Below are 19,594 nucleotides of genomic sequence, written 5' to 3'. Positions count from 1 at the left end.
TTCCCACTCACTCCCTCACTCACCCATACATACACCCACACACATACACACACTCACTCATATACAGACTCACAAATCACACCGTCTAGTCCCGCCCCCGCCACGCCCAGAGACCAATAGAGAGCGGGAGCCACCCACTGGTTGGGCGGGGTCCTCCGAACGCCTGCCTACGATTGGTTGGCGGAGCTGCCTATCACAGACCGGGACCCTGGCTACTTCCGCGAAGGCGGCGAGTGAGTGTGGAGCATGATCACAGCGATAAGGCAGGAGGGAGCTGGGGGGCAAGTGGCTCTGATTGTCTCCTCTTGCCTTTTGGGCTCGTCTCCTCTCAGCTGTGATCCCTGGCCGCTCGGCAACTCAGCCGCCCCTGGCCTGGGCATGGACAGGAGGAAACAGTGCACGGAGTTTTAAAGAGAGAGCAAAGCTTTCCAAAGTCTCCTTGGTTCCGGCAGATAGTTAAGGTGTCCCATTGGGAAGATTACAAATATTTCCTGGGGCAACATGAGGACTTTGGGATTTGCAAAGCTGACTTCCCTGCGCCCTTGCATGGCTGAGATTTTGATTTTTGCCGCATTATTCTGCACTGGTAAGTTTGAAGTTTACCAAGTCGACTTGCTTTACACTTGTGAGAAGCAATGGGTTAAGCGAATTGTTATCTGCAGTAAGGTGGGCTGTGGAGAGTGATCTTGTGGCACTGTCCCGTCTCCCAGGAGATAACGGTGTGTGCAGCGGGAAAGTGAAAGTAGTTTTCTGACAGCTCACAGCGTGTGTGTGTGTGTTTCTCACAGTGAGCGGTCCAGCTACAGGTCTAATCGCGCTCGGCTGGGAATCTGTTAGATTCTTCTCAGTTCCTGGCAAAACCCGGGGACAGTTTCATCTCAATCAGGGACAAGATTTCGAGTGACTGGGCGCTCTGACTGTGAGGGGAGTGGCGCTGGCCCAGCTCGGATCACTGACATACGGGTTTAATTTTGAAAACTAACTCTGGGCTGGATATTTTGTTAGGGGCGTTTTCTGGCAGATTAAACCCAATCTCCTGGGTGGGGATCGTGAACATTTAAGATTGAGCAGGTCAAGGGCAAGAACGCGAAATCACCCTCCCCTTAGAGACCCTCCAAATGAAAGACCGATCTCTCAACTTCCTGAGAATTAAAACAGACCCATTCCATTACCCTGGGCTCCCGACTACACCTCCACCTGAATAATATTGAGAGTGTTGCTTAAAGAAAGGGAATATGTGTTCTGGCAATGCTTGATTCATCTTGCTGACTTGTGGACTGCTCATTTCACCTTCCGCCGCCCTCCGAGCCCCATTTGAACTCTCTGGAACAGCGGCCGGGGGGTAGAGCGAGCCCATCGCTGGGAGGTTGCTCCTCCGAGAGCGGGGAGCCGCTCATCTTCCATATCTGAGTGCCTCGCTTGGTGAAGATGTTGTAACCCTTGATAAGCGTGCGGCTGTGATGGTGATCAGGGCTCGGATAGAATTGAAATCCCCCACCCCGTTTATCCGGGCTGCCATCTATACTGCAGGCTGCTTGTGAAAAATATACAGGAGTTGTCACCGCGGCAGTTTATCACTTTAATGAGCTCTCAAATAACCTTCTACATCGAATGCACAATGACCAGAACCGGAATGTTGTCAAGGCCGAGCGTGTTAGCGAGTGGAAACTTCTTGTTTTTGTTTTAAAGTTTGCCCTTATGATTTATAACTCCAAATGGCAGGGTTACTTTTAAACACGTTTCCCTAAGTTTAACATATTTTGGGGGTGACCATCATTCAGGGGGATCCCTGCAGTTTAAACTAAGCTTGGCAGTGAATGGATCGAATTACAACCGTGGGATTACAAAACCCCAGGGCGAGCGCTCAGATAGGTTAACACAATCCTGTCAACACACACAGGAAAAGCGCGTAGATTCACTCCCTCGCCTATCTGCGGAATGTTAATTATTTCTTTGCCATCCTACTGCTAATTGCCATCCCTTGTCATTTATCTTTCTTTAGGACAAGTGTGGGGGGTGTGAATGGAACTGGGAAGCTCCCAAAGTCTCCTCCTCAGTTACACTGCGCCCCCCACTCACAGTGACTCAGTGATCACTGAGATCCCCATTCCGGGTTCGCTCTCCGTTAGACTGGAGTTTTCTGTCTGTATATAAATTAGGTTTTATAGAGACATTACATTTTATGGTGCAGTTTCTCACAAGTTTAAAAACAAAGTGTACCTCATTGATTGAGTTAACAATCACACAGCACTAGGTTATAGTCCAAACAGGTTTAATTGGAAGCACTAGCTTTCGGAGCGCCGCTCCTTCATCAGGTGGTTGTGCAGTATAAGATTGAAAGTGAGGACATGCCATTGCATTGCAGACATGCTCCCAGCGATGTGGCACTTCCGGCTTATGTCCTTTTCACATTCACTCCTCCACACCCCTCACCCATTGAATCAATCCCTCTGGCTCTGCCGGAAGTCCGGGTTCATTTCTAGGAGGTTGGGGTGGGTGGAGAGATTAACACCATGTATTTAATGACGGAAGGGAAGTAATCGGCTTAACATTGATCTTTATTTCAGGATCAATGCAGAGTCCCTGGATACCAGTGTCCAGGACATAGGCATGCCCTCAGCTGTTTGCCCCCTTCTTCCCTTTGATTTCCAGATTCTCTTGTTTTATTTGCCTCTAAAGTCGCTGTGGAGTTCATTATCATGTGTGTTTTCTCATCCAGAAAGATGAATATTTCCCCACCAACACCAGTTTCCCGGGTAATGATGAAGTACATAATGTTATAGTTAAATTAACAACAACTTAACTTTGAAATGAAGGTCTGACAGAAAAGAAAACAAAGACAATACCAAAGTTGGATTCTGAGAAATAGTGGGGAAAACAGATAAATATTGTTTCTTAAAGAGCCCCTCTGTTTATCTTTACGGAGACTTTTTTTAACACTGTTGGGTGGTTGGGGTTGGTGGAGAGAAGGTTGAGTAATAAGTAACATCTTCCACTCCTCGTGCCTGCGAATTGTCAATGGTATTGACTAAATTTCTTATTCACAAAAAGAAAATGAATGAATTATTCTTATTGCACAAATCTGTAATTTAAAGTGTTACAACACTAACTCTGCAGTGACTGCTGCATGTATATGCCTTTTTCTTATGAAAATATGAGGTCTAGAACTTAATGACTCCACTTAATCTTACTCATCTTCCTATTTCAGTGGAATCAAGTGCTCACATAAATGCTTTTACCCTGTAAAGTGTTTCATATGTTATCTGTTGAAGTGGTTGACAAGAATCAACAATTCTGATATGTTGTGAGATGCTTTTACATTTTTACGTACATGGCAGTGAAAGATGCCAGTGCTGTGGTACGGGCTTTTGCCACTCTTTCTGTAACAGCCCAGGTTAGATGCAGAGCCAAGTGGCCCTTTATATCACATTGACAATGCTGCTTAATTCTTAGCTCAAAAGAACAACTCTAATGTGACATTTTAGCCATCGATCTCTGCGATTACTTAGAATAAGATGGTCAATTTGTACCAAATTATTGATGCTTTTATTCTGTGGACTATTTTCCACTGGGTGGTTGGCTGACTTTGTCCATTTTACTTAAGATCGGGGAAGTTCCATCAGTCTGAACTGAATATAAGTGCGCTGATAAAAGCATCACAGTATTGTATTGTAATGGATTTCATCATGCACCTGACAATGCCTTTTATAAAACTAGAAATACTATAGATGGCACTCTGTGGCTCTTTCTCCTTTTTCTGCTGAAGGCTACAAATGGTATGTCGGAGACTAATTTCGTCCAGCTAATGATAAATTGTTCTTTGAAGCTCCCGATGTTCCTTATGTTTCCAGATTGTAGGAATTAAAAATACCTCGTGGGATAAATAGATCTGTAGTAGTATCTGGATTATCTAGATTGAAAAGACACCTTTATTAGGTAACCATATGGTGATTATACCGACACACCAGGACTTTAAAATGCCACTTAGTTCTGATTCTTCATTGAAAAATTAATTCAGTCTAAAACAAAAATTTGAACAAAAGGGACAACATTGGGATTTACTTAAACTGTTACAAACTTTGGAATGGAATAATGCTGTTTAACATGTTTTAAAGTATTACACAGTAAAAAGCTACTGTATATCATATGGGTTAATGACTGACAGTTAATTTATGCACTTGCACTCCGCCAAATTAGAAGGCAGGCAAATTCAGGCTCAGAGAGAGAGAAAGTGCAGAGCTCACTGTAAATTCTATCCCAGTCAATGTGTCTACTACATCAGATTCTGCTACCGAAACAAGGTGAAATAGCCTTGCATGAGGAGAGGCAGCCTAACCAGGGAGCTATGATTGAGGTGTGACACTAAAACTTGTGGACACAATCAATCAGCTGAACTACCAATGGCATTGATGACTATTGATGTCATGAGATATAACTTTAAGGGAGAAGCAGGCATAATGCCAATGTAATTGGTTGGTTATTCAGAGGCTTACACTAATCCCTCAAGGTCTGGGTTAAAATCCCACATGGTCTTATTTAGATATAATTAATAAATACATTTTAAATTTGGAGCTAGTTTCAGTGATAGTGACCATGAAGCTACCATTGGTTGTTGTTAAAAACCCACTGAGAAGTAAATTTGCCGTCTTTACTCAGTCTAGCTTATTTGTGACCCCAGATCCACAGCAATGTGTTTGACTCTTCATTGTCCTCTGAAATGATTAAGCAAGCAAAGATGGTCTTGCCACTGATGCCCACATCATTTAAAATCAAATATTATTGGGATATCTCCGATGTCATCTTGGGCTATTTCATCTTCTGTGTAATTAAATAACTACAGATGAAAACTATAGCAAAGTAAAACCAATTGCATTTCATGTGCAAATAAGCATTTATGTGATTTGTTGATGTATTTGCTTCCCCTAAATGATGAATTCCCATGTGTAAACCTCTTGTGTTACCCCACACTTTGCACTGATTGAAGATCTCTTCAAGAGACCAACTGGTCTGTTTAAGCTTGGAGGAGTGGGCACCTGTGGCTCTGTAAGCTTCTCCTTGTGGTTGCTTGTAATCACTACAATAGAGCTGAGCATACTGTGTGCACCTTCAAGTTTGGAGCCTGGAATCACCGTAACCCTAGCAAAAGCATTCATCAGATGGTTATATGTGAGGAATGCTCCCACATTACTTCTTATTTCTGTTACAGATCTCAACTGGGATCTTCAGGTACTCAATGACAATCTGTACTACAAAATACTATTGTTCCATTTCTTGACATGGAAAATGGAAGTGCATGCACAGGCAGAGCCAAGCTATCTTCAGTTGTTATGTTCATATCAATATGGTCATGGTTTTGTATCACACTCTGAGGTATATGCTGTAAATATTTGTCTTGGGTGGTCATGTAAAATGGACACTATTGGATCATCTGTTATTTATCACAGTGCCCAACATGCAACTCAATTGACTGAATTGAAGCTAAATATCAGGCACAGTGTGTTATGATCTGAGAATATGCTTTCACTAGTTCTGTGTGAGTTTTTTTGTGGTGGTACATGACCAGTACTATCTAGTCCAGAATATGCTGCCCATCCCTAATTTCCCAGATGGTGGTTAAAAGTCAACCGGATTGGCTGTGAGTGTGAAGTCCTATGTAGACCAGACTGAGTAGGGATGGCAAATATCCTCCCTGAAAGGACATTAGTGAGTCAGATGCAGTTTTACAACAATTGAAGACAGGTATGGTCACTATTTGGCAAGCTTTCATTTTTAGTGGATGACTTCTACATATCTCTCCAGACTAGTTGGGGAAGGTGATAGCTGAATAATATTATTGCTAGGCTAGTAAACTAGAAACTGAGCTAATGTTCTGGGAGCCTGGATTCAAATCCCATCACTGCAGATGGTGAAATTTATATTCAATTTTTCAAAAACAGATCTGGTGTTAAGGATCTACCATGAAAATCCCATCTGGCTCACTAATGTCCTTTGGGGAAGAAAATTTGCCATCCTCACATGATCTGGCCTACATGTTACTCCAGGCTCGCAGCAATTGTGGCTAACTCTCAACTGTCCTCTGAAATGGCCGAGCAAGTCAATGAGTTCAGCGGCAGCTAGGGGCGGGCAATAAATGCTGACCAACCAGTGACACCCATGTCCCACGAGTCAATAAAAGAAGGTCAGTCGATAATTTAGATTTTGACTTTATACTGACCCGTCAATTACTAGAAGGTATTTCAACAATCACTCTCCCATATCCAAATCTACCCTGTTTTCAGAACAAAATGTACTCAGTCTGCTTCAGACCCAGTTAATAGATGTTCTTTTCTCTTTCACAGTGATGCTTCCTTTTCCAAACCTCTCAGATTATGCTCTTCTGCCTGTGCCTTATAAGCCATAATTCACGTTAATAATTTTCCTTCCCATTTTCGCATTCCCATGCTAAACAATTGTTTCCATCTTCTTCTACAAGTCATCCCAACAAATATTTTGTGCATTTCCTTTCCAGGCCACTCATTAGCTTCCCTCCTTTATTGCCATCAATTTATGAATCCCTCATTTTTCACTATCATTCAGTCACCCCCGAATCCCAAATTTCCTGTTCTACTGTTCACCATGCCTTCTTTTTAACATACTGTGTAGTTTTCTCTGTCCATCCAGTATTACCTGAAACCAATGGCTAATGCACCCGAACTGTCCTGCTCCTCCCCTTTGTACATTTCCAACACTGTGGGTTTACCATCTCTCTGTGCTGCCATCTGCAATGGCTGGTCATGGAACAGTTCTTAGCCATATTAGAGGCAGCAATGAATGCCATTTGTGGTGAAGGATATGAAAATGATTGAAATCTGCCCACTGTAGACTGCAAAAAGTAAAGTTTAGGTGGCATGGGAGGTTTTTTTTCTCTGACCGTTGCCCCCAAGACACTGACATCAGCATGAACAACTGCTGTCGAGCTTGAATGGTTCAGTTTCTCATCAGTGAATGCTCCCTGACTCACCCTACGTTTCCTTATCAGCATCACTAAATACTTCTCGTGCAATATATGAGTCTTTGTCAGTATCTTGTTTCAAGTCAGAATGGTGACATTTAGAGCTCTGGTGAGTGGTGCTCATCAGATTGCGGTGTGACTGGTTTCTCATTGCAGTATGAGGAGAGCAGATGGTACAGTATGAATAAGGAGTCACACTTATTCATTTGGCTACTACATGGTCATGACATTCAGTGTTTTGTTAATGATGTGCATAGACCTGAAGTCATAGATTGTGCAAATTGCAGAATATCTCCATTGATTTCATGTTATTGAGATCTCCCGCCTAAACGAATGTGCACAGCCTGTTAATAAGAAGTAAATTGTGTCATGACTGGAAGTGCACCATCTGTTCCTTATTGCGTTGTTCAACTGTGCACAACCTTTGGCCAGTATGTAACATAAAAACATGGGGACTGAGAGAGTGGAGTTGCCCACTTTAAAAATTCCTTCATATTGTCCATTCGCTCTTCCAGTGACAATATAATTTATGTTATTGTGAAAATGTTAGTGGTATTTATCAAAACGACTAAAGCATGAACTGAAAATTAAATTTCTTTCGCGTCTTCTGGAGCTATTCTCCCTGTCACTTGTATGCTGCACAACTGGATAAATAACATTTGACTCAACACTAATTCTGAAATTTGTTAGCTGCTTGTGACAAGTTGAAAAGCTTCATACTATAGGTGTATCATAATTTGTTGTTGTTTTATTTTAATTCTTGCTAATTCAGTTGATATCTCCGAAAGCATGCATCTCATATCCACCTATTCCTACTGGATCTTATTGGTCAGTCTTACCCTTTTCCCAGTGTTTCAAGTGACTGTTGATAGCAGTAACAGAAAAACAAAACTTATTTATCTGACGTTCCACTATTTGCTAGTTTAGAACATAGAACATAGAACAGTACAGCACAGAACAGGCCCTTCAGCCCATGATGTTGTGCCAACCATTGATCCTCATGTATGCACCCTCAAATTTCTGTGACCATATGCATGTCCAGTAGTCTCTTAAATGTTCCCAATGACCTTGCTTCCACAAGTGCTGTTAGCAACGCATTCCATGCTCTCACAGCTCACTGTGTAAGGAACTCACCTCTGACACCCCCTCTATACTTTCCTCCAACCAGCTTAAAACTATGACCCCTCGTGTTAGCCATTTCTGCCCTGGGAAATAGTCTCTGGCTATCGACTCTATCTAAGCCTCTCATTATCTTGTATACCTCAATTAGGTCCCCTCTCCTCCTCCTTTTCTCCAATGAAAAAAGTCCGAGCTCAGTCAACCTCTCTTCATAAGATAAACCCTCCAGTCCAGGCAGCATCCTGGTAAACCTCCTCTGAACCCTCTCCAAAGCATCCACATCTTTCCTATAATAGGGCGACCAGAACTGGATGTAGTATTCCAAGTGCGGCCTAACCAAAGTTTTATAGAGCTGAAACAAGATCTTATGACTCCTAAACTTAACCCCCTGTTAATGAAAGCCAAAACACCATATGCTTTCTTAACAACCCTGTCCACTTGGGTGGCCATTTTAAGGGATCTATGTACCTGCGCACCAAGATCCCTCTGTTCCTCCACACTGCCAAGAGTCCTACCCTTAATCCTGTACTCAGCTTTCAAATTCGACCTTCCAAATGCATCACCTCGCATTTATCCAGGTTGAACTCCATCTGCCACCTCTCAGCCCATCTCTGCATCCTGTCAATGTCCCGCTGCAGCCTACAACAACCCTCAATACTGTCAACGACACCTCCAACCTTTATGTCGTCTGCAAACTTGCTGACCCATCCTTCAATCCCCTCATCCAAGTCATTAATAAAAATTACAAACAGTAGAGGCCCAGGGACAGAGCCCTGTGGAACATACTCACCACTGACTTGGATATTTTCCTTCTACTATCACTCGCTGTCTTCTGTTGGCCAGCCAGTTCTGTATCCAGACAGCTAAGTTCCCCTGTATCCCATTCCTCCTGACCTTCTGAATGAGCCTACCATGGGGAACCTTATCAAATGCCTTGCTGAAGTCCATATGCACCACATCCATAACTTGACCCTCATCAATTTTTCTAGTCACATCCTCAAAGCACTCGATAAGATTTGTGAGGCATGACTTGCCCCTCACAAAGCCGTGTTGACTGCATTTAATCAAGCCATGCCCTTCCAGATGGTCATAAATCCTATCCCTCAGAATCCTTTCTAACATCTTGCAGATGACAGACGTGAGACTTACTAGTCTGTAATTGCCGGGGATTTCTCTATTTCCTTTCTTGAAGAGAGGAATTACATTTGCTTCTCTCCAGTCCTCAGGTACGTCTCCAGTGGAGAGCGAGGATGCAAAGATCTTCGCAAGTGGCGAAGCAATTGCATTTCTCATTTCCCAAAGCAGCCGAGGACAAATCTGGTCCGGGCCTGGCGACTTGTCAATCTTAATGTTTGACAAACTTTTCAGCACATCAGCTTCCTCTATCTCTGTCCATTCGAGCATGCACACCTGCTCTTCAAAGGTTTCATTCACTACAAAGTTCGTTTCTTTCGTAAAGACAGAAGCAAAAAACTCATTTAGGGCTTCCCCTACCTCCTCAGACTCCACACACAAGTTCCCTACGCTATCCCTGATCGGCCCTACTCTTTCTTTGACCATTCTCTTATTCCTCACATAAGTGTAAAATGCCTTTGTGTTCTCCCTAATCCATTCTGCCAAGCCTTTCTCGTGCCCCCTCCTGGCTCTCCTCAGACCATTTTTGAGTTCCAACCTCTCCTGTCTGTAATCCTCTAGAGCTGAGCTTGACCCTAGCTTCCTCCACCTTATGTAAGCTACCTTCTTCCTTTTGACGAGAAGCTCCACCGCTCTCGTCATCCAAGGTTCCTTTCTCTTACCCTTTCTTGCCTGTCTCAGAGGGACATATTTATTCATCACTCACAACAACTGTTCCTTACACAGTTTCCACATGGCTATAGTGCCTTTACCAAGGAACAATTGCTCCCAGTCTATGTTTCCTAACTCATGTCTAATTGCATCATAGTTTCCTCTTCCCCAATTAAATATCCTCCCATTTTGCCTAATCCTCTCCTTCTCCATAGCTATGTAGAATGTGAGGCAGTTGTAGTCATTATCACCAAAATGCTCTCCCATCACAAGATCTGATACCTGCCCTGGTTCGTTTCCGAGCACTAAGTCTAGAATGGCCTCTCCCCTCATTGGCCTGTCAATGTACTGACTTATGAAACCCTCCTGAACACACCTTACAAAAACAGCTCCATTCAAATCTTCTGCTCGAAGGGGGTTCCAATCAATATTGGGAAAGTTAAAGTCACCCATTACAACAACCCTACTACGTCCACACTTTTCCAAAATCTGCCGACCTATGCTTTCTTCAATCTCCCTGCTGCTATTGGGGGAATGTAGTAAATCCCTAACGAGGTGACTGCTCCCTTGCTATTCCTAATTTCCACCCATACTGACTTGGTAGGCAGATCTTCCTCGACAATAGAAGCTTCTGTAGCTGTGATACCCTCTCTGATTAGTAGTGCTACACCCCCTCCTCTTTATCCTCTAAACCCTGGAACATCCAGCAACCATTCCTGTCCCTGAGAAACCCATGTCTCTGTTATGGCCACAACATCATAGCACCAGCTACTGATCCATGCTCTAAGTTCATCACTTTTATTCCGATACTCCTTGTGTTAAAGCAAACACACTTTAACTGATCCCTCGGTTCCTTGCCAGGAAAATCCTTCCCACTAGCTGGTCTACCTCTTGCTATTGCCTCATCTGCATCAACTCTCACCTCCGGTATACAGCTCAGGTTTCCACCCCCCTGCCATACTAGTTTAAACCCTCTCGAACTACTCGAGCAAGCCTTCCACCCAGGACATTGGTCCCCTTCCAGTTCAGATGCAACCCATCCTTCTTGTACAGGTCTCACCTTCCCCAGAAGGCATCCCAGTTATCTGCATATCTGAAGCCCCCCCCTCCTACACCAGCTCCGCAGCCATGTGTTAAGCTGTGCCCGCTACCTGTTCCTCGCCTCGCTATCTCGTGGCACTGGTAGTAAACTAGAGAACGCTATTCTGTTCGTCCTGCTTTGCAGCTTCCATCCTAACTCCCTGAAATCACTTTTTATATCCTCAATCCTTTTCCTGGCTATATCATTAGTGCCAATATGTAACACGTTTTCTGCCTGTTCTTCCTCCCCTTTTAGAACCTTATACACCCGTTCGGAGACATTCCGGACCCTGGCACCAGGGAGGCAACATACCTTCCAGGAATCCCGATCCTGACCACAAAATCTCCTGTTGATTCCCCTAACTATCGAGTCCCCTACCATGAGTATTTTTCTGTTCTGCCCCCTTCCCTTCTTTGTCACAGTGTCAGGCTCAGTGCCAGAGAACTGACTACTATGGCTTTCCTCTGGTAGGTCATTCCCCCCCAGCAGTATCCAAAACGGTATACTTATTGCTGAGGGGAATAGTCACGTGGTTTAGTTGTGTGGTTAGTGCATGTGAAATAGACTGTAAAGTCTTTGTTAAAATAACATTGTTAAAAATGACACAACACCAGGTTTTAGTCCAACAGATTTATTTGGAAACACTAGCTTTTGGTGCACAGCTCCTTCATCAGGTGGTTGTCCCTGGTGAAGGAACAATGCTTCCAAATAAACCAGTTGGACTATAACCTGGTGTTGTGTGATTATTAAACTCCACTAATATCATTTATTGTATCCGTTGCTCCTGATGCGGTCTCCTCTACATTGGGGAGACTGGGCGCCTCCTAGCAGAGCGCTTTAGGGAACATCTCCGAGATACCCGCACCAATCAACCACACCGCCCCGTGGCCCAACTCCCCCTCCCACTCTGCCGAGGACATGGAGGTCCTGGGCCTCCTTCACCGCCGCTCCCTTACCACCAGACGCCTGGAGGAAGAACGCCTCATCTTCTGCCTCGGAACACTTCAACCCCTGGGCATCAATGTGGACTTCAACAGCTTCCTCATTTCCCCTTCCCCCACCTCATCCCAGTTTCAAACTTCCAGTTCAGCACTGTCCCCATGACTTGCCGGACTTGTCCAACCGGCTTATCTTCATTTCCACCTATCCACTCCATCCTCTCCTCCCTGACCTATCACCTTCATCTCCTCCCTCACTCACCCATTGTACTCTATGCTACTTTCTCCCCACCCCCCCTCCTCGAGCTTATCTCTCCATGCTTCAGGCTCACTGCCTTTATTCCTGTTGAAGGGCTTTTGCCCGAAACGTCAATTTCGCTGCTCGTTGGATGCTTCCTGAACTGCTGTGCTCTTCCAGCACCACTGATCCAGAATCTGGTTTCCAGCATCTGCAGTCATTGTTTTTACCTACCTGATTATTAAACTTTGTCCACCCCAGTCCAAAACCGGCACCTCCAAATCGTTAAAATAACATGAATTTCATATGATTGTTTCAAGCGCTCATTCACTGATTGCATCAACAGCAAGACTTTAATTATTTTGCTGCTAATCAGTTAACACTTCTTGCAAACTGCAAGTAGACTTCCTATCCAAGAATACAAATTAAGAGGCAGTTAATGTCCTAAAGTCTTCCCCTTCTGGTATTATGCATCTAAAATTAATACATGGGATAAAACACAGGAGGAAAGGAGGAACCTTTCAAAGTGAATTATTATCAAGTGAATAATTATTTAGGCAGATAGGCAGTTTACTCATCTGGACTCGAGCATAAAATCTGTTTCGAAATGCACTTCAGGCATATCATGAAGTATATTTCTGAACTTGATTGATTTTGTTCTTGTGAGTAGTCTAAACATTATGGACACAAAGAAGTGTGCCAATTTAAAACTTCTTCTGTTTCATCTCACTCTTTAGACATACGAAGGATAGCATCCTGTTTATTAAGCTTAACTAGTTAACTGCAGCAGTCAAAGTGGTTAGACTTTCACTAGTTCTGCATGCTCAATGCACAATGAATGAGCCACACAGAGTAGAACAAAGAATCTCACTGTGCCTCAGATCTCAGCTGTAAATGTGGCTATCTGAGCAAACATCACAAGATTAACACAATCATGCAGTGAAGTGTGCTGAATGTAAAGGGTAATAAACAGGGAATTGGTCATAACCATACAATAACAGAGTCAAAGTACTTGCTGTAAGATTTACATTGATACTGTGCTGATATAATCTGATTCATTCTCTGTGCCTGTCAGACTGGTGATATCATCAACAGTATGGATTTTCATTTTATCTTTAAACAGATTGCCAAAAAAGGAGATTATAGATCATTCACACACCAAATTAGACTTGAAAAAAAATTCACAACATTGCACTGCTTTACAACAATTGTAAGAATTATTTTGTCCATTGACAAACGCATAAATCCCAAACCCATATTTACATTGTGATTCAAGGAGCTTATGCATGAAGGAAAGCCTGGAGTTGCTGTAGTCATGTGAGATTCTATTAATTCTGGAAGTTACATTGAAATCAATTCAAGAAAGGTAAATCCTATTTGACATAAGATTAAATGTACGGGCTGGAGATGTGCTGAATTAAGTTTTTTTTCAGAGGATACTGAAAAGATTTCAAGAACTTTCATTGCATCAGGTAAAGTTGGTGTTCACAGCATGTTGTAGATGATCTATGTAAAGAACAAGCTTAATTGACCATAAGGCCATGAGACCATAAAGTATAGGAGCAGAAGTAGCCATTCAGCCCATTGTGTAACACATTTGGATTAACAACTATGGGTGTAGTGAAATGAGTTTGTCATCACTCTATAGTATGTTCTATTATTACGTATTCCACAGCTGTGAGATACAATGCCACACGTAGGAATGCAGAAATCTACCATTCAATATGTTTCTCAACTCCATTCTCTTGCGTTCTCCCCGTAATCCTTGATCCCCTTATCGGTCAAAAGCTGACTTAGCCTCCATGGCCTTCCTGGTCATGAGTTCCACAAATTATCCACCCTCTGGCTGAAGAAATTCCTCCTCATCTCAGTTCTAAAGGATGGTCCCTTCATTCTGAGGCTATGTCCTCTGGTCCTAGTCTCTCCTACTTATGGCAACATTTTCTCCATGTCCACTCCACCCAGGCCTCTCAGTATCCTGTAAGTTACATCAGAGCTCCCCCCACTTCCTCGAATTGAAACTTCAAATTGACCAAATGGTTTTCTCATTCCCAGTTTTTTTCTCTATACTTATCAAATCAAATGGAATAATAATTGATTTTAATTAGTTGCTGCTTTTACTGGTTCCATAACTGATTCCCACACTCCTACATGTGGCATCGTATTTAACAGCTGTGGAATAGGTAATAATAGAACATATTATTGAGTGATGGCAAACTCATTTCACTACACCCATAGTTGTTAATCCAAATGTGTTAAGCAGGTACTGGTAAACACTGATTAGTGAATAACTTGTTTCCAGGGAAGGTTTCACTTGGGTCAATTGTTTGATTAAACTGCTGCCAAAATACTCTTTTACTTGTCGGGTGTCACTAGCCTTTTCTTCCACAGTTGTATCTGAATAGAACAGCTTTAACGAGAGAATTTCTCTGTCATTTGCATCAATAAACATAACAAAGATTAACAATAAAAATACCTCTATTGAGTTTTTTGTAGTGATAGATGGAATTGCACTAAAATAATGTATGCATTTAAAATCTGATAAGTAAAATATGTTGAGTTGTTGCTATGTATTTATACTGATGTAAGTCTAGCTTCATCATACTTTTGCTCTCAGGTATTTCTCTATTTTACATTAAAAGAGTCTAGAAAACTATATATTTAAACATTTTTTAAAAAATATTCTCAAATCTTGATGAGTGAATGCAATAAGTAGCTGAACAACATGGACCAGAGAGGCATTATGTGCAATGTTAGCATGTGCCTGGGTTTTGCAGCAGGATTACTACAAGTAAGTCCAATGTCTGTCTGTAAAGATGGTAAGATTAATGTGTGACATCTACAAGTGCAAGAGTAGATATTGGGTGAGGACAGGATTGGGATTGTAGATAAGCTCATCTTGAAAATGTGTTGCTGGTTAAAGCTCATCTTGTCAATCAACTTGATAATGGGATCAAAATGAATGGTAGTTGTAGTACATGGATCTGAAAGGGTTAATATTGAAGGATGCCACAAACACGACCAAAAACATGTATGGCATATGGACTTATGAGCGGAACAGCTTAAGATCAGGAAGGAGTGAGACCGAACATCTGGTCCTCCTGACACTTTCTGTAATGACGTCCATCATATCAATGTAACTTGTAACTAGTACAAATGTTTAATAAACAATTCATTGTTAACACAAGGGACTCTGTTAGTTAAACCAGAAAATGGTTTTCCTCTTCCACACCTGGTTAAGCAGGCCCTGTAAATCCTTACACTTGAAGAGAATGGTGACAGTAACCTTTAACATGAGCAGTAGCTCATACAGTGATGTGAGCAGTCAGGAAATTAAAAATAAGTTTGAAATTATTCAGATTTCAAACTGAATCCTTTTTTTGTGAGAACCCTCTTTAATAAATACAATATTTTTTCACACCAAAGTGATTTGACTGATCTTTAGTTATAATTTCATGTGAATTGAAAACAAATGTACTCAGCCTTTAAATCTTGAAAATCAAGGGAACATTTTAGATTTGATCAAGGATCGGGTGTGAAGATGTTACTGTGCAGTCAAATGCTGTGCAATAACAAATATTAAGTGTAGTTTAATCAAAGTGTTTGAGATAATCAAAACAGTTCGTGGGGTATAAAAGAGAATCTATTCCCTACAGTGGATCCAAACCACTTCAGTGTATAGTCACTGGTAACCCCCAACCTTTTGTTAAGATAGTCTTTGACTGCCATTTATGTGGCACAAATGATGTTTGCCACTTGTAAGCATAAACCTGAATACTGTTCAAGTTGTCCAAATTTAGACATGTACTGTTGAAAAAATAGCCATTGATAGATGCATTTGCTGATGATTAAAGGTCAGTGAGGTTGGAGTCTGTCTTACCTGGTAGGCACACTGCAGCAATTTGACAACATTTCCCAATCTCACAGCATTTATCTCAAAGGAAGAGAACTCTGAGACGAAAGTAATGCCACCGTCAAACGTCTCTCCAAAGCACACAACATCCTGGTCTGGAAAAATGCCGTTCCCTCAATTGAGATTGTTTGCATTTGGGGAATTCCTTACTTGACTTCTCTAACAACACCATCACCACAGGGACAGCATCAGGTCAAGAAGGTCCACACCACCATCATGGTTCAGTTATGAATTGTAATTCAATGGATAGCTTTGCCAGTATTGCTCGATCTAAGAAGAAATTTAAAACACAAACAAAATTAGAAACTGTTGGAAAAAGCAGGTCTGGCAGCATCTGTGGAAAGAAAGTAGAGTTAATGTTTCATATCCAGTAACCTTTCCTCAGAACAAACTTTAAGGCCGCATTATCTAATGAGAACCACCCCAAGCAATCAATAAGTACAATGCAACTGTTTATTTACCGCATTCCCCCTTAGGAATGCCAGTCACACTATGATATAAATCAAGAGGCAAACTCTTTAAAAATGGAGAGAGAGTTAGCATGAAAGTCAAGATTTGCTTTGCTTTTCAAACATGGCTTACTCATCTGCAACAGATCAGATATGTTTGCAAAGCTCCATTAGTATGTCTGAAATTGCTTTATTAGCTTTTATTAAACAAATCTACTTGTTGGCCCATTGTAATTGTAGCTCCAGCTTTGATTAAGGGGGTTCAATGTCACTTTCTCTTCTTAGATATGATTTGGAGATGCCGGTGTTGGACTGGGGTGTACAAAGTTAAAAATCACAACACCAGGTTATAGTCCAACAGGTTTAATTGGAAGCACTAGCTTTCGGAGCGACGCTCCTTCATCAGGTGGTTGTGGAGTACACAATTGTAAGGCACAGAATTTATAGCAAAAATTTACAGTGTGATATAACTTTGAAATTATACATTGAAAAATACATTGATTGTCTGTTGAGTCTTTCGTCTGTTCGAATACCATGATAGTTTCACTTCTTTCATGTGTAAATCACAAAACATTTTTTTAAAAGTTGCATTCTCAGGTTAACTGTAACAATTGGTGTTAGCTAGACAATATGTTGAAGGTGTTAACCCCCTGTGTTCTCTGTCTATGCCATGATGTTTAGATTGATTCTAATCTGAAATGTGAGATAACAGAGTTTTACATTAATTCATGCAGTTTTTGAGCAAAGTACAATGTAACTCTGCAAGTACAAATTCACCCCACAACATATATGTACATGTGTGCATGTGTGTGTGTGTGTGTGTCTGTCTGTCTGGGTTGGGGGGTTGTGAGAGTGAGAGAGAGTGTATATGTGTGTGTAGTGAGTGTAGAGTGTCTTAAATCTGTGATGGAGTGCAAGTGTGAATGTGAAAGTTTGTGTGCATGTCTGGGGTGGGGGGGGGGGGGGCGTTGTGAGTGTCTATGAGGTTTCTCTTCAGGGGGTCGGTGTGGACTTGTTGGGCTGAAGGGCCTCTTTCCACACTGTAGGTAATCGAATTGAATTGTTACAGTTAACTTGAGTGTGCAATTTTTAAAAAAATGTTTTGTGATTTACACATGAAAGAAGTGAAACTATCATGGTATTCGAACGGATGAAAGACTCAACAGACAATCAAGGTATTTTTCAATGTATAATTCAGTTACATCACACTGTCAACTTTTGCTATAAATTCTGTGCCTTACAATTGTGTCCTCCACAACCACCTGATGAAGGAGCAGTGCTCTGAAAGCTAGTGTTTCCAATGAAACCTGTTGAACTATAACCTGGTGTTGTGTGATTTTTAACTCTCTTCTTAGAGGCCTTTGAACCGACTGCAAAAGATGATGGACATAAAACTTGGGCTCACTGCAGTTTGATATGAGGCAGGGAGGGTGGAGTATTTATCATCATATTAATGCTTTATTTATATGTTTCTTAAATCAATGTTTTTTTAATGTTTAAATGAATTAGGCTACAACTGTTGCAATTTAATGTCTTGCGGAGTACTTGAGTGTTAGTTATCAAGGCTTTTTGCATCATTGTTATTTATAAATGCAATTATGTTTCTTTGTTAACTAGTTTAAAAGTTTTGAGCTGCTGTACATAAAGTATTTGTATGGTATTGATTAGTCCAAGCAGTTTTGTTAGCTATCAGTGTAATTGTCAATATGTTTGTTGTTTTTGAATGTATTTGCTCTCCATTATTACAAACAAATGTACTGTCACTCGCTGAAATAAAAATAACATGTAGAGGTCATTCTGCTATAACACGCATTTTGTTAACATGAATTCACTATGACATGATGGACGAATTTGGGACACTCTTTCTAAAGCACAAAGTTTAAAGCATGTATCGGTTATAACACGATTCCAATCCCATTAGTTTAAATAGTGCAGCTATTACACAATTTTCTGATACTATGGGAGTGCGTGAGAATGGAGCTACCGTGTTATAGCAGGGCTTATTGTACTTAAATCATTAGCAGTATTCAACATGAGTGTTATACTTCAGTACTGGGGATGGGTTGAGGGCAAGTTGGAGCCCAAACCACAGTCCAGACACTTGCCATGGAAGTGAGGAGAGGCTGACTTTAACTCAATAACCCAGAGTACCCTCAAATTGGAGCTGTGGGAACTGAAATGGAGAAGGATTGAGGGTCAGGCTAAAGTCTGGGACTAAGGCACCAGCCATAGTTTTAGGCTCCACAAAGCATTTGATAGGCTCCATCTCCTCCAAAGTCACATCTCAGAGGACTCAAGCAAATGGTGAATAATTCTTATCAGGAATCCTGGAGATTACTAAGGTTTATCAGGAGACCATGTGTGAGACACAATTTTCTTTCAAAGTCACGCTACTTGTGGCATGGTGGCTCAGTGGTTAGTGCTGCTGCCTCACAGCACCAGGGACCAGGGCTTGATTCCAGTGGAGTGTGCACATTCTCCCCATATCTGCATGGATTTCCTCCCAAGATATGCAGGCTAGGTGAGTCGGCCATGCTAAATTTCCTATGCTATCCAGGGATGTGCAGGCTAGGTGGATTAGCCATAGAAATGTAGGGTTAGAATATGGGGGTTGCGTCTGTGTGGAATGATCTTTGGGGGAGAAAGTGAGAACTGCCGATGTTGGAGATCAGAGTCAAATAGTGTGGTGCTGGAAAAGCACAGCAGGTCAGGCAGCACCCGAGGAGCAGGAGAATCGATGTTTCATCAGGAATGATGATGATCTTTGGTGGGTTGGTGTGGACTTGATAGGCTGAATGGCCTGCTTCCACATTGTAGAGAATCTATGATACTTGCAATAAAATCATGGACTTGGCTTGTCTGCTCCTCAGTTTATTTGGCATCGATAGATTTTCCAGCCTGGGGCGACTGTCCTTGTGGAATTTGCACATTCTCCCCATGTCTGCGTGGGTTTCCTCCGGGTGCTCCGGTTTCCTCCCACAGTCTAAAGATGTGCAGGTTAGGTGAATTGGCCATGCTAAATTGCCTTTAGTGTTAGGTGGATTAGTTGGGGTAAATGTAGGGGAGTGGGTCTGGGTAGA

At 42.0% G+C, this 19,594-nt stretch overlaps 1 protein-coding gene across 1 annotated transcript in view; it reads left to right on the top strand.

The window, feature by feature from the left end:
* The first annotated feature begins 268 nt into the window (after positions 1-268).
* Positions 269-19,594, top strand: part of si:dkeyp-14d3.1 (transmembrane protein 132C) — a 1,122,524-nt gene continuing 1,103,198 nt past the window's right edge. The window contains exon 1 of the mRNA XM_060843670.1: positions 269-586. Within this exon, the coding sequence (XP_060699653.1) occupies positions 502-586 (85 nt within the window). The 5' untranslated portion in view covers positions 269-501. The remainder of the gene's footprint in view (positions 587-19,594) is intronic.

This window comes from Hemiscyllium ocellatum, chromosome 24, assembly GCF_020745735.1.
Source record: "Hemiscyllium ocellatum isolate sHemOce1 chromosome 24, sHemOce1.pat.X.cur, whole genome shotgun sequence".
Classification (NCBI taxonomy): domain Eukaryota; kingdom Metazoa; phylum Chordata; class Chondrichthyes; order Orectolobiformes; family Hemiscylliidae; genus Hemiscyllium; species Hemiscyllium ocellatum.
Note: the sequence above shows the minus strand (reverse complement) of the source record. Positions and strands in the feature narration are given on the sequence as shown.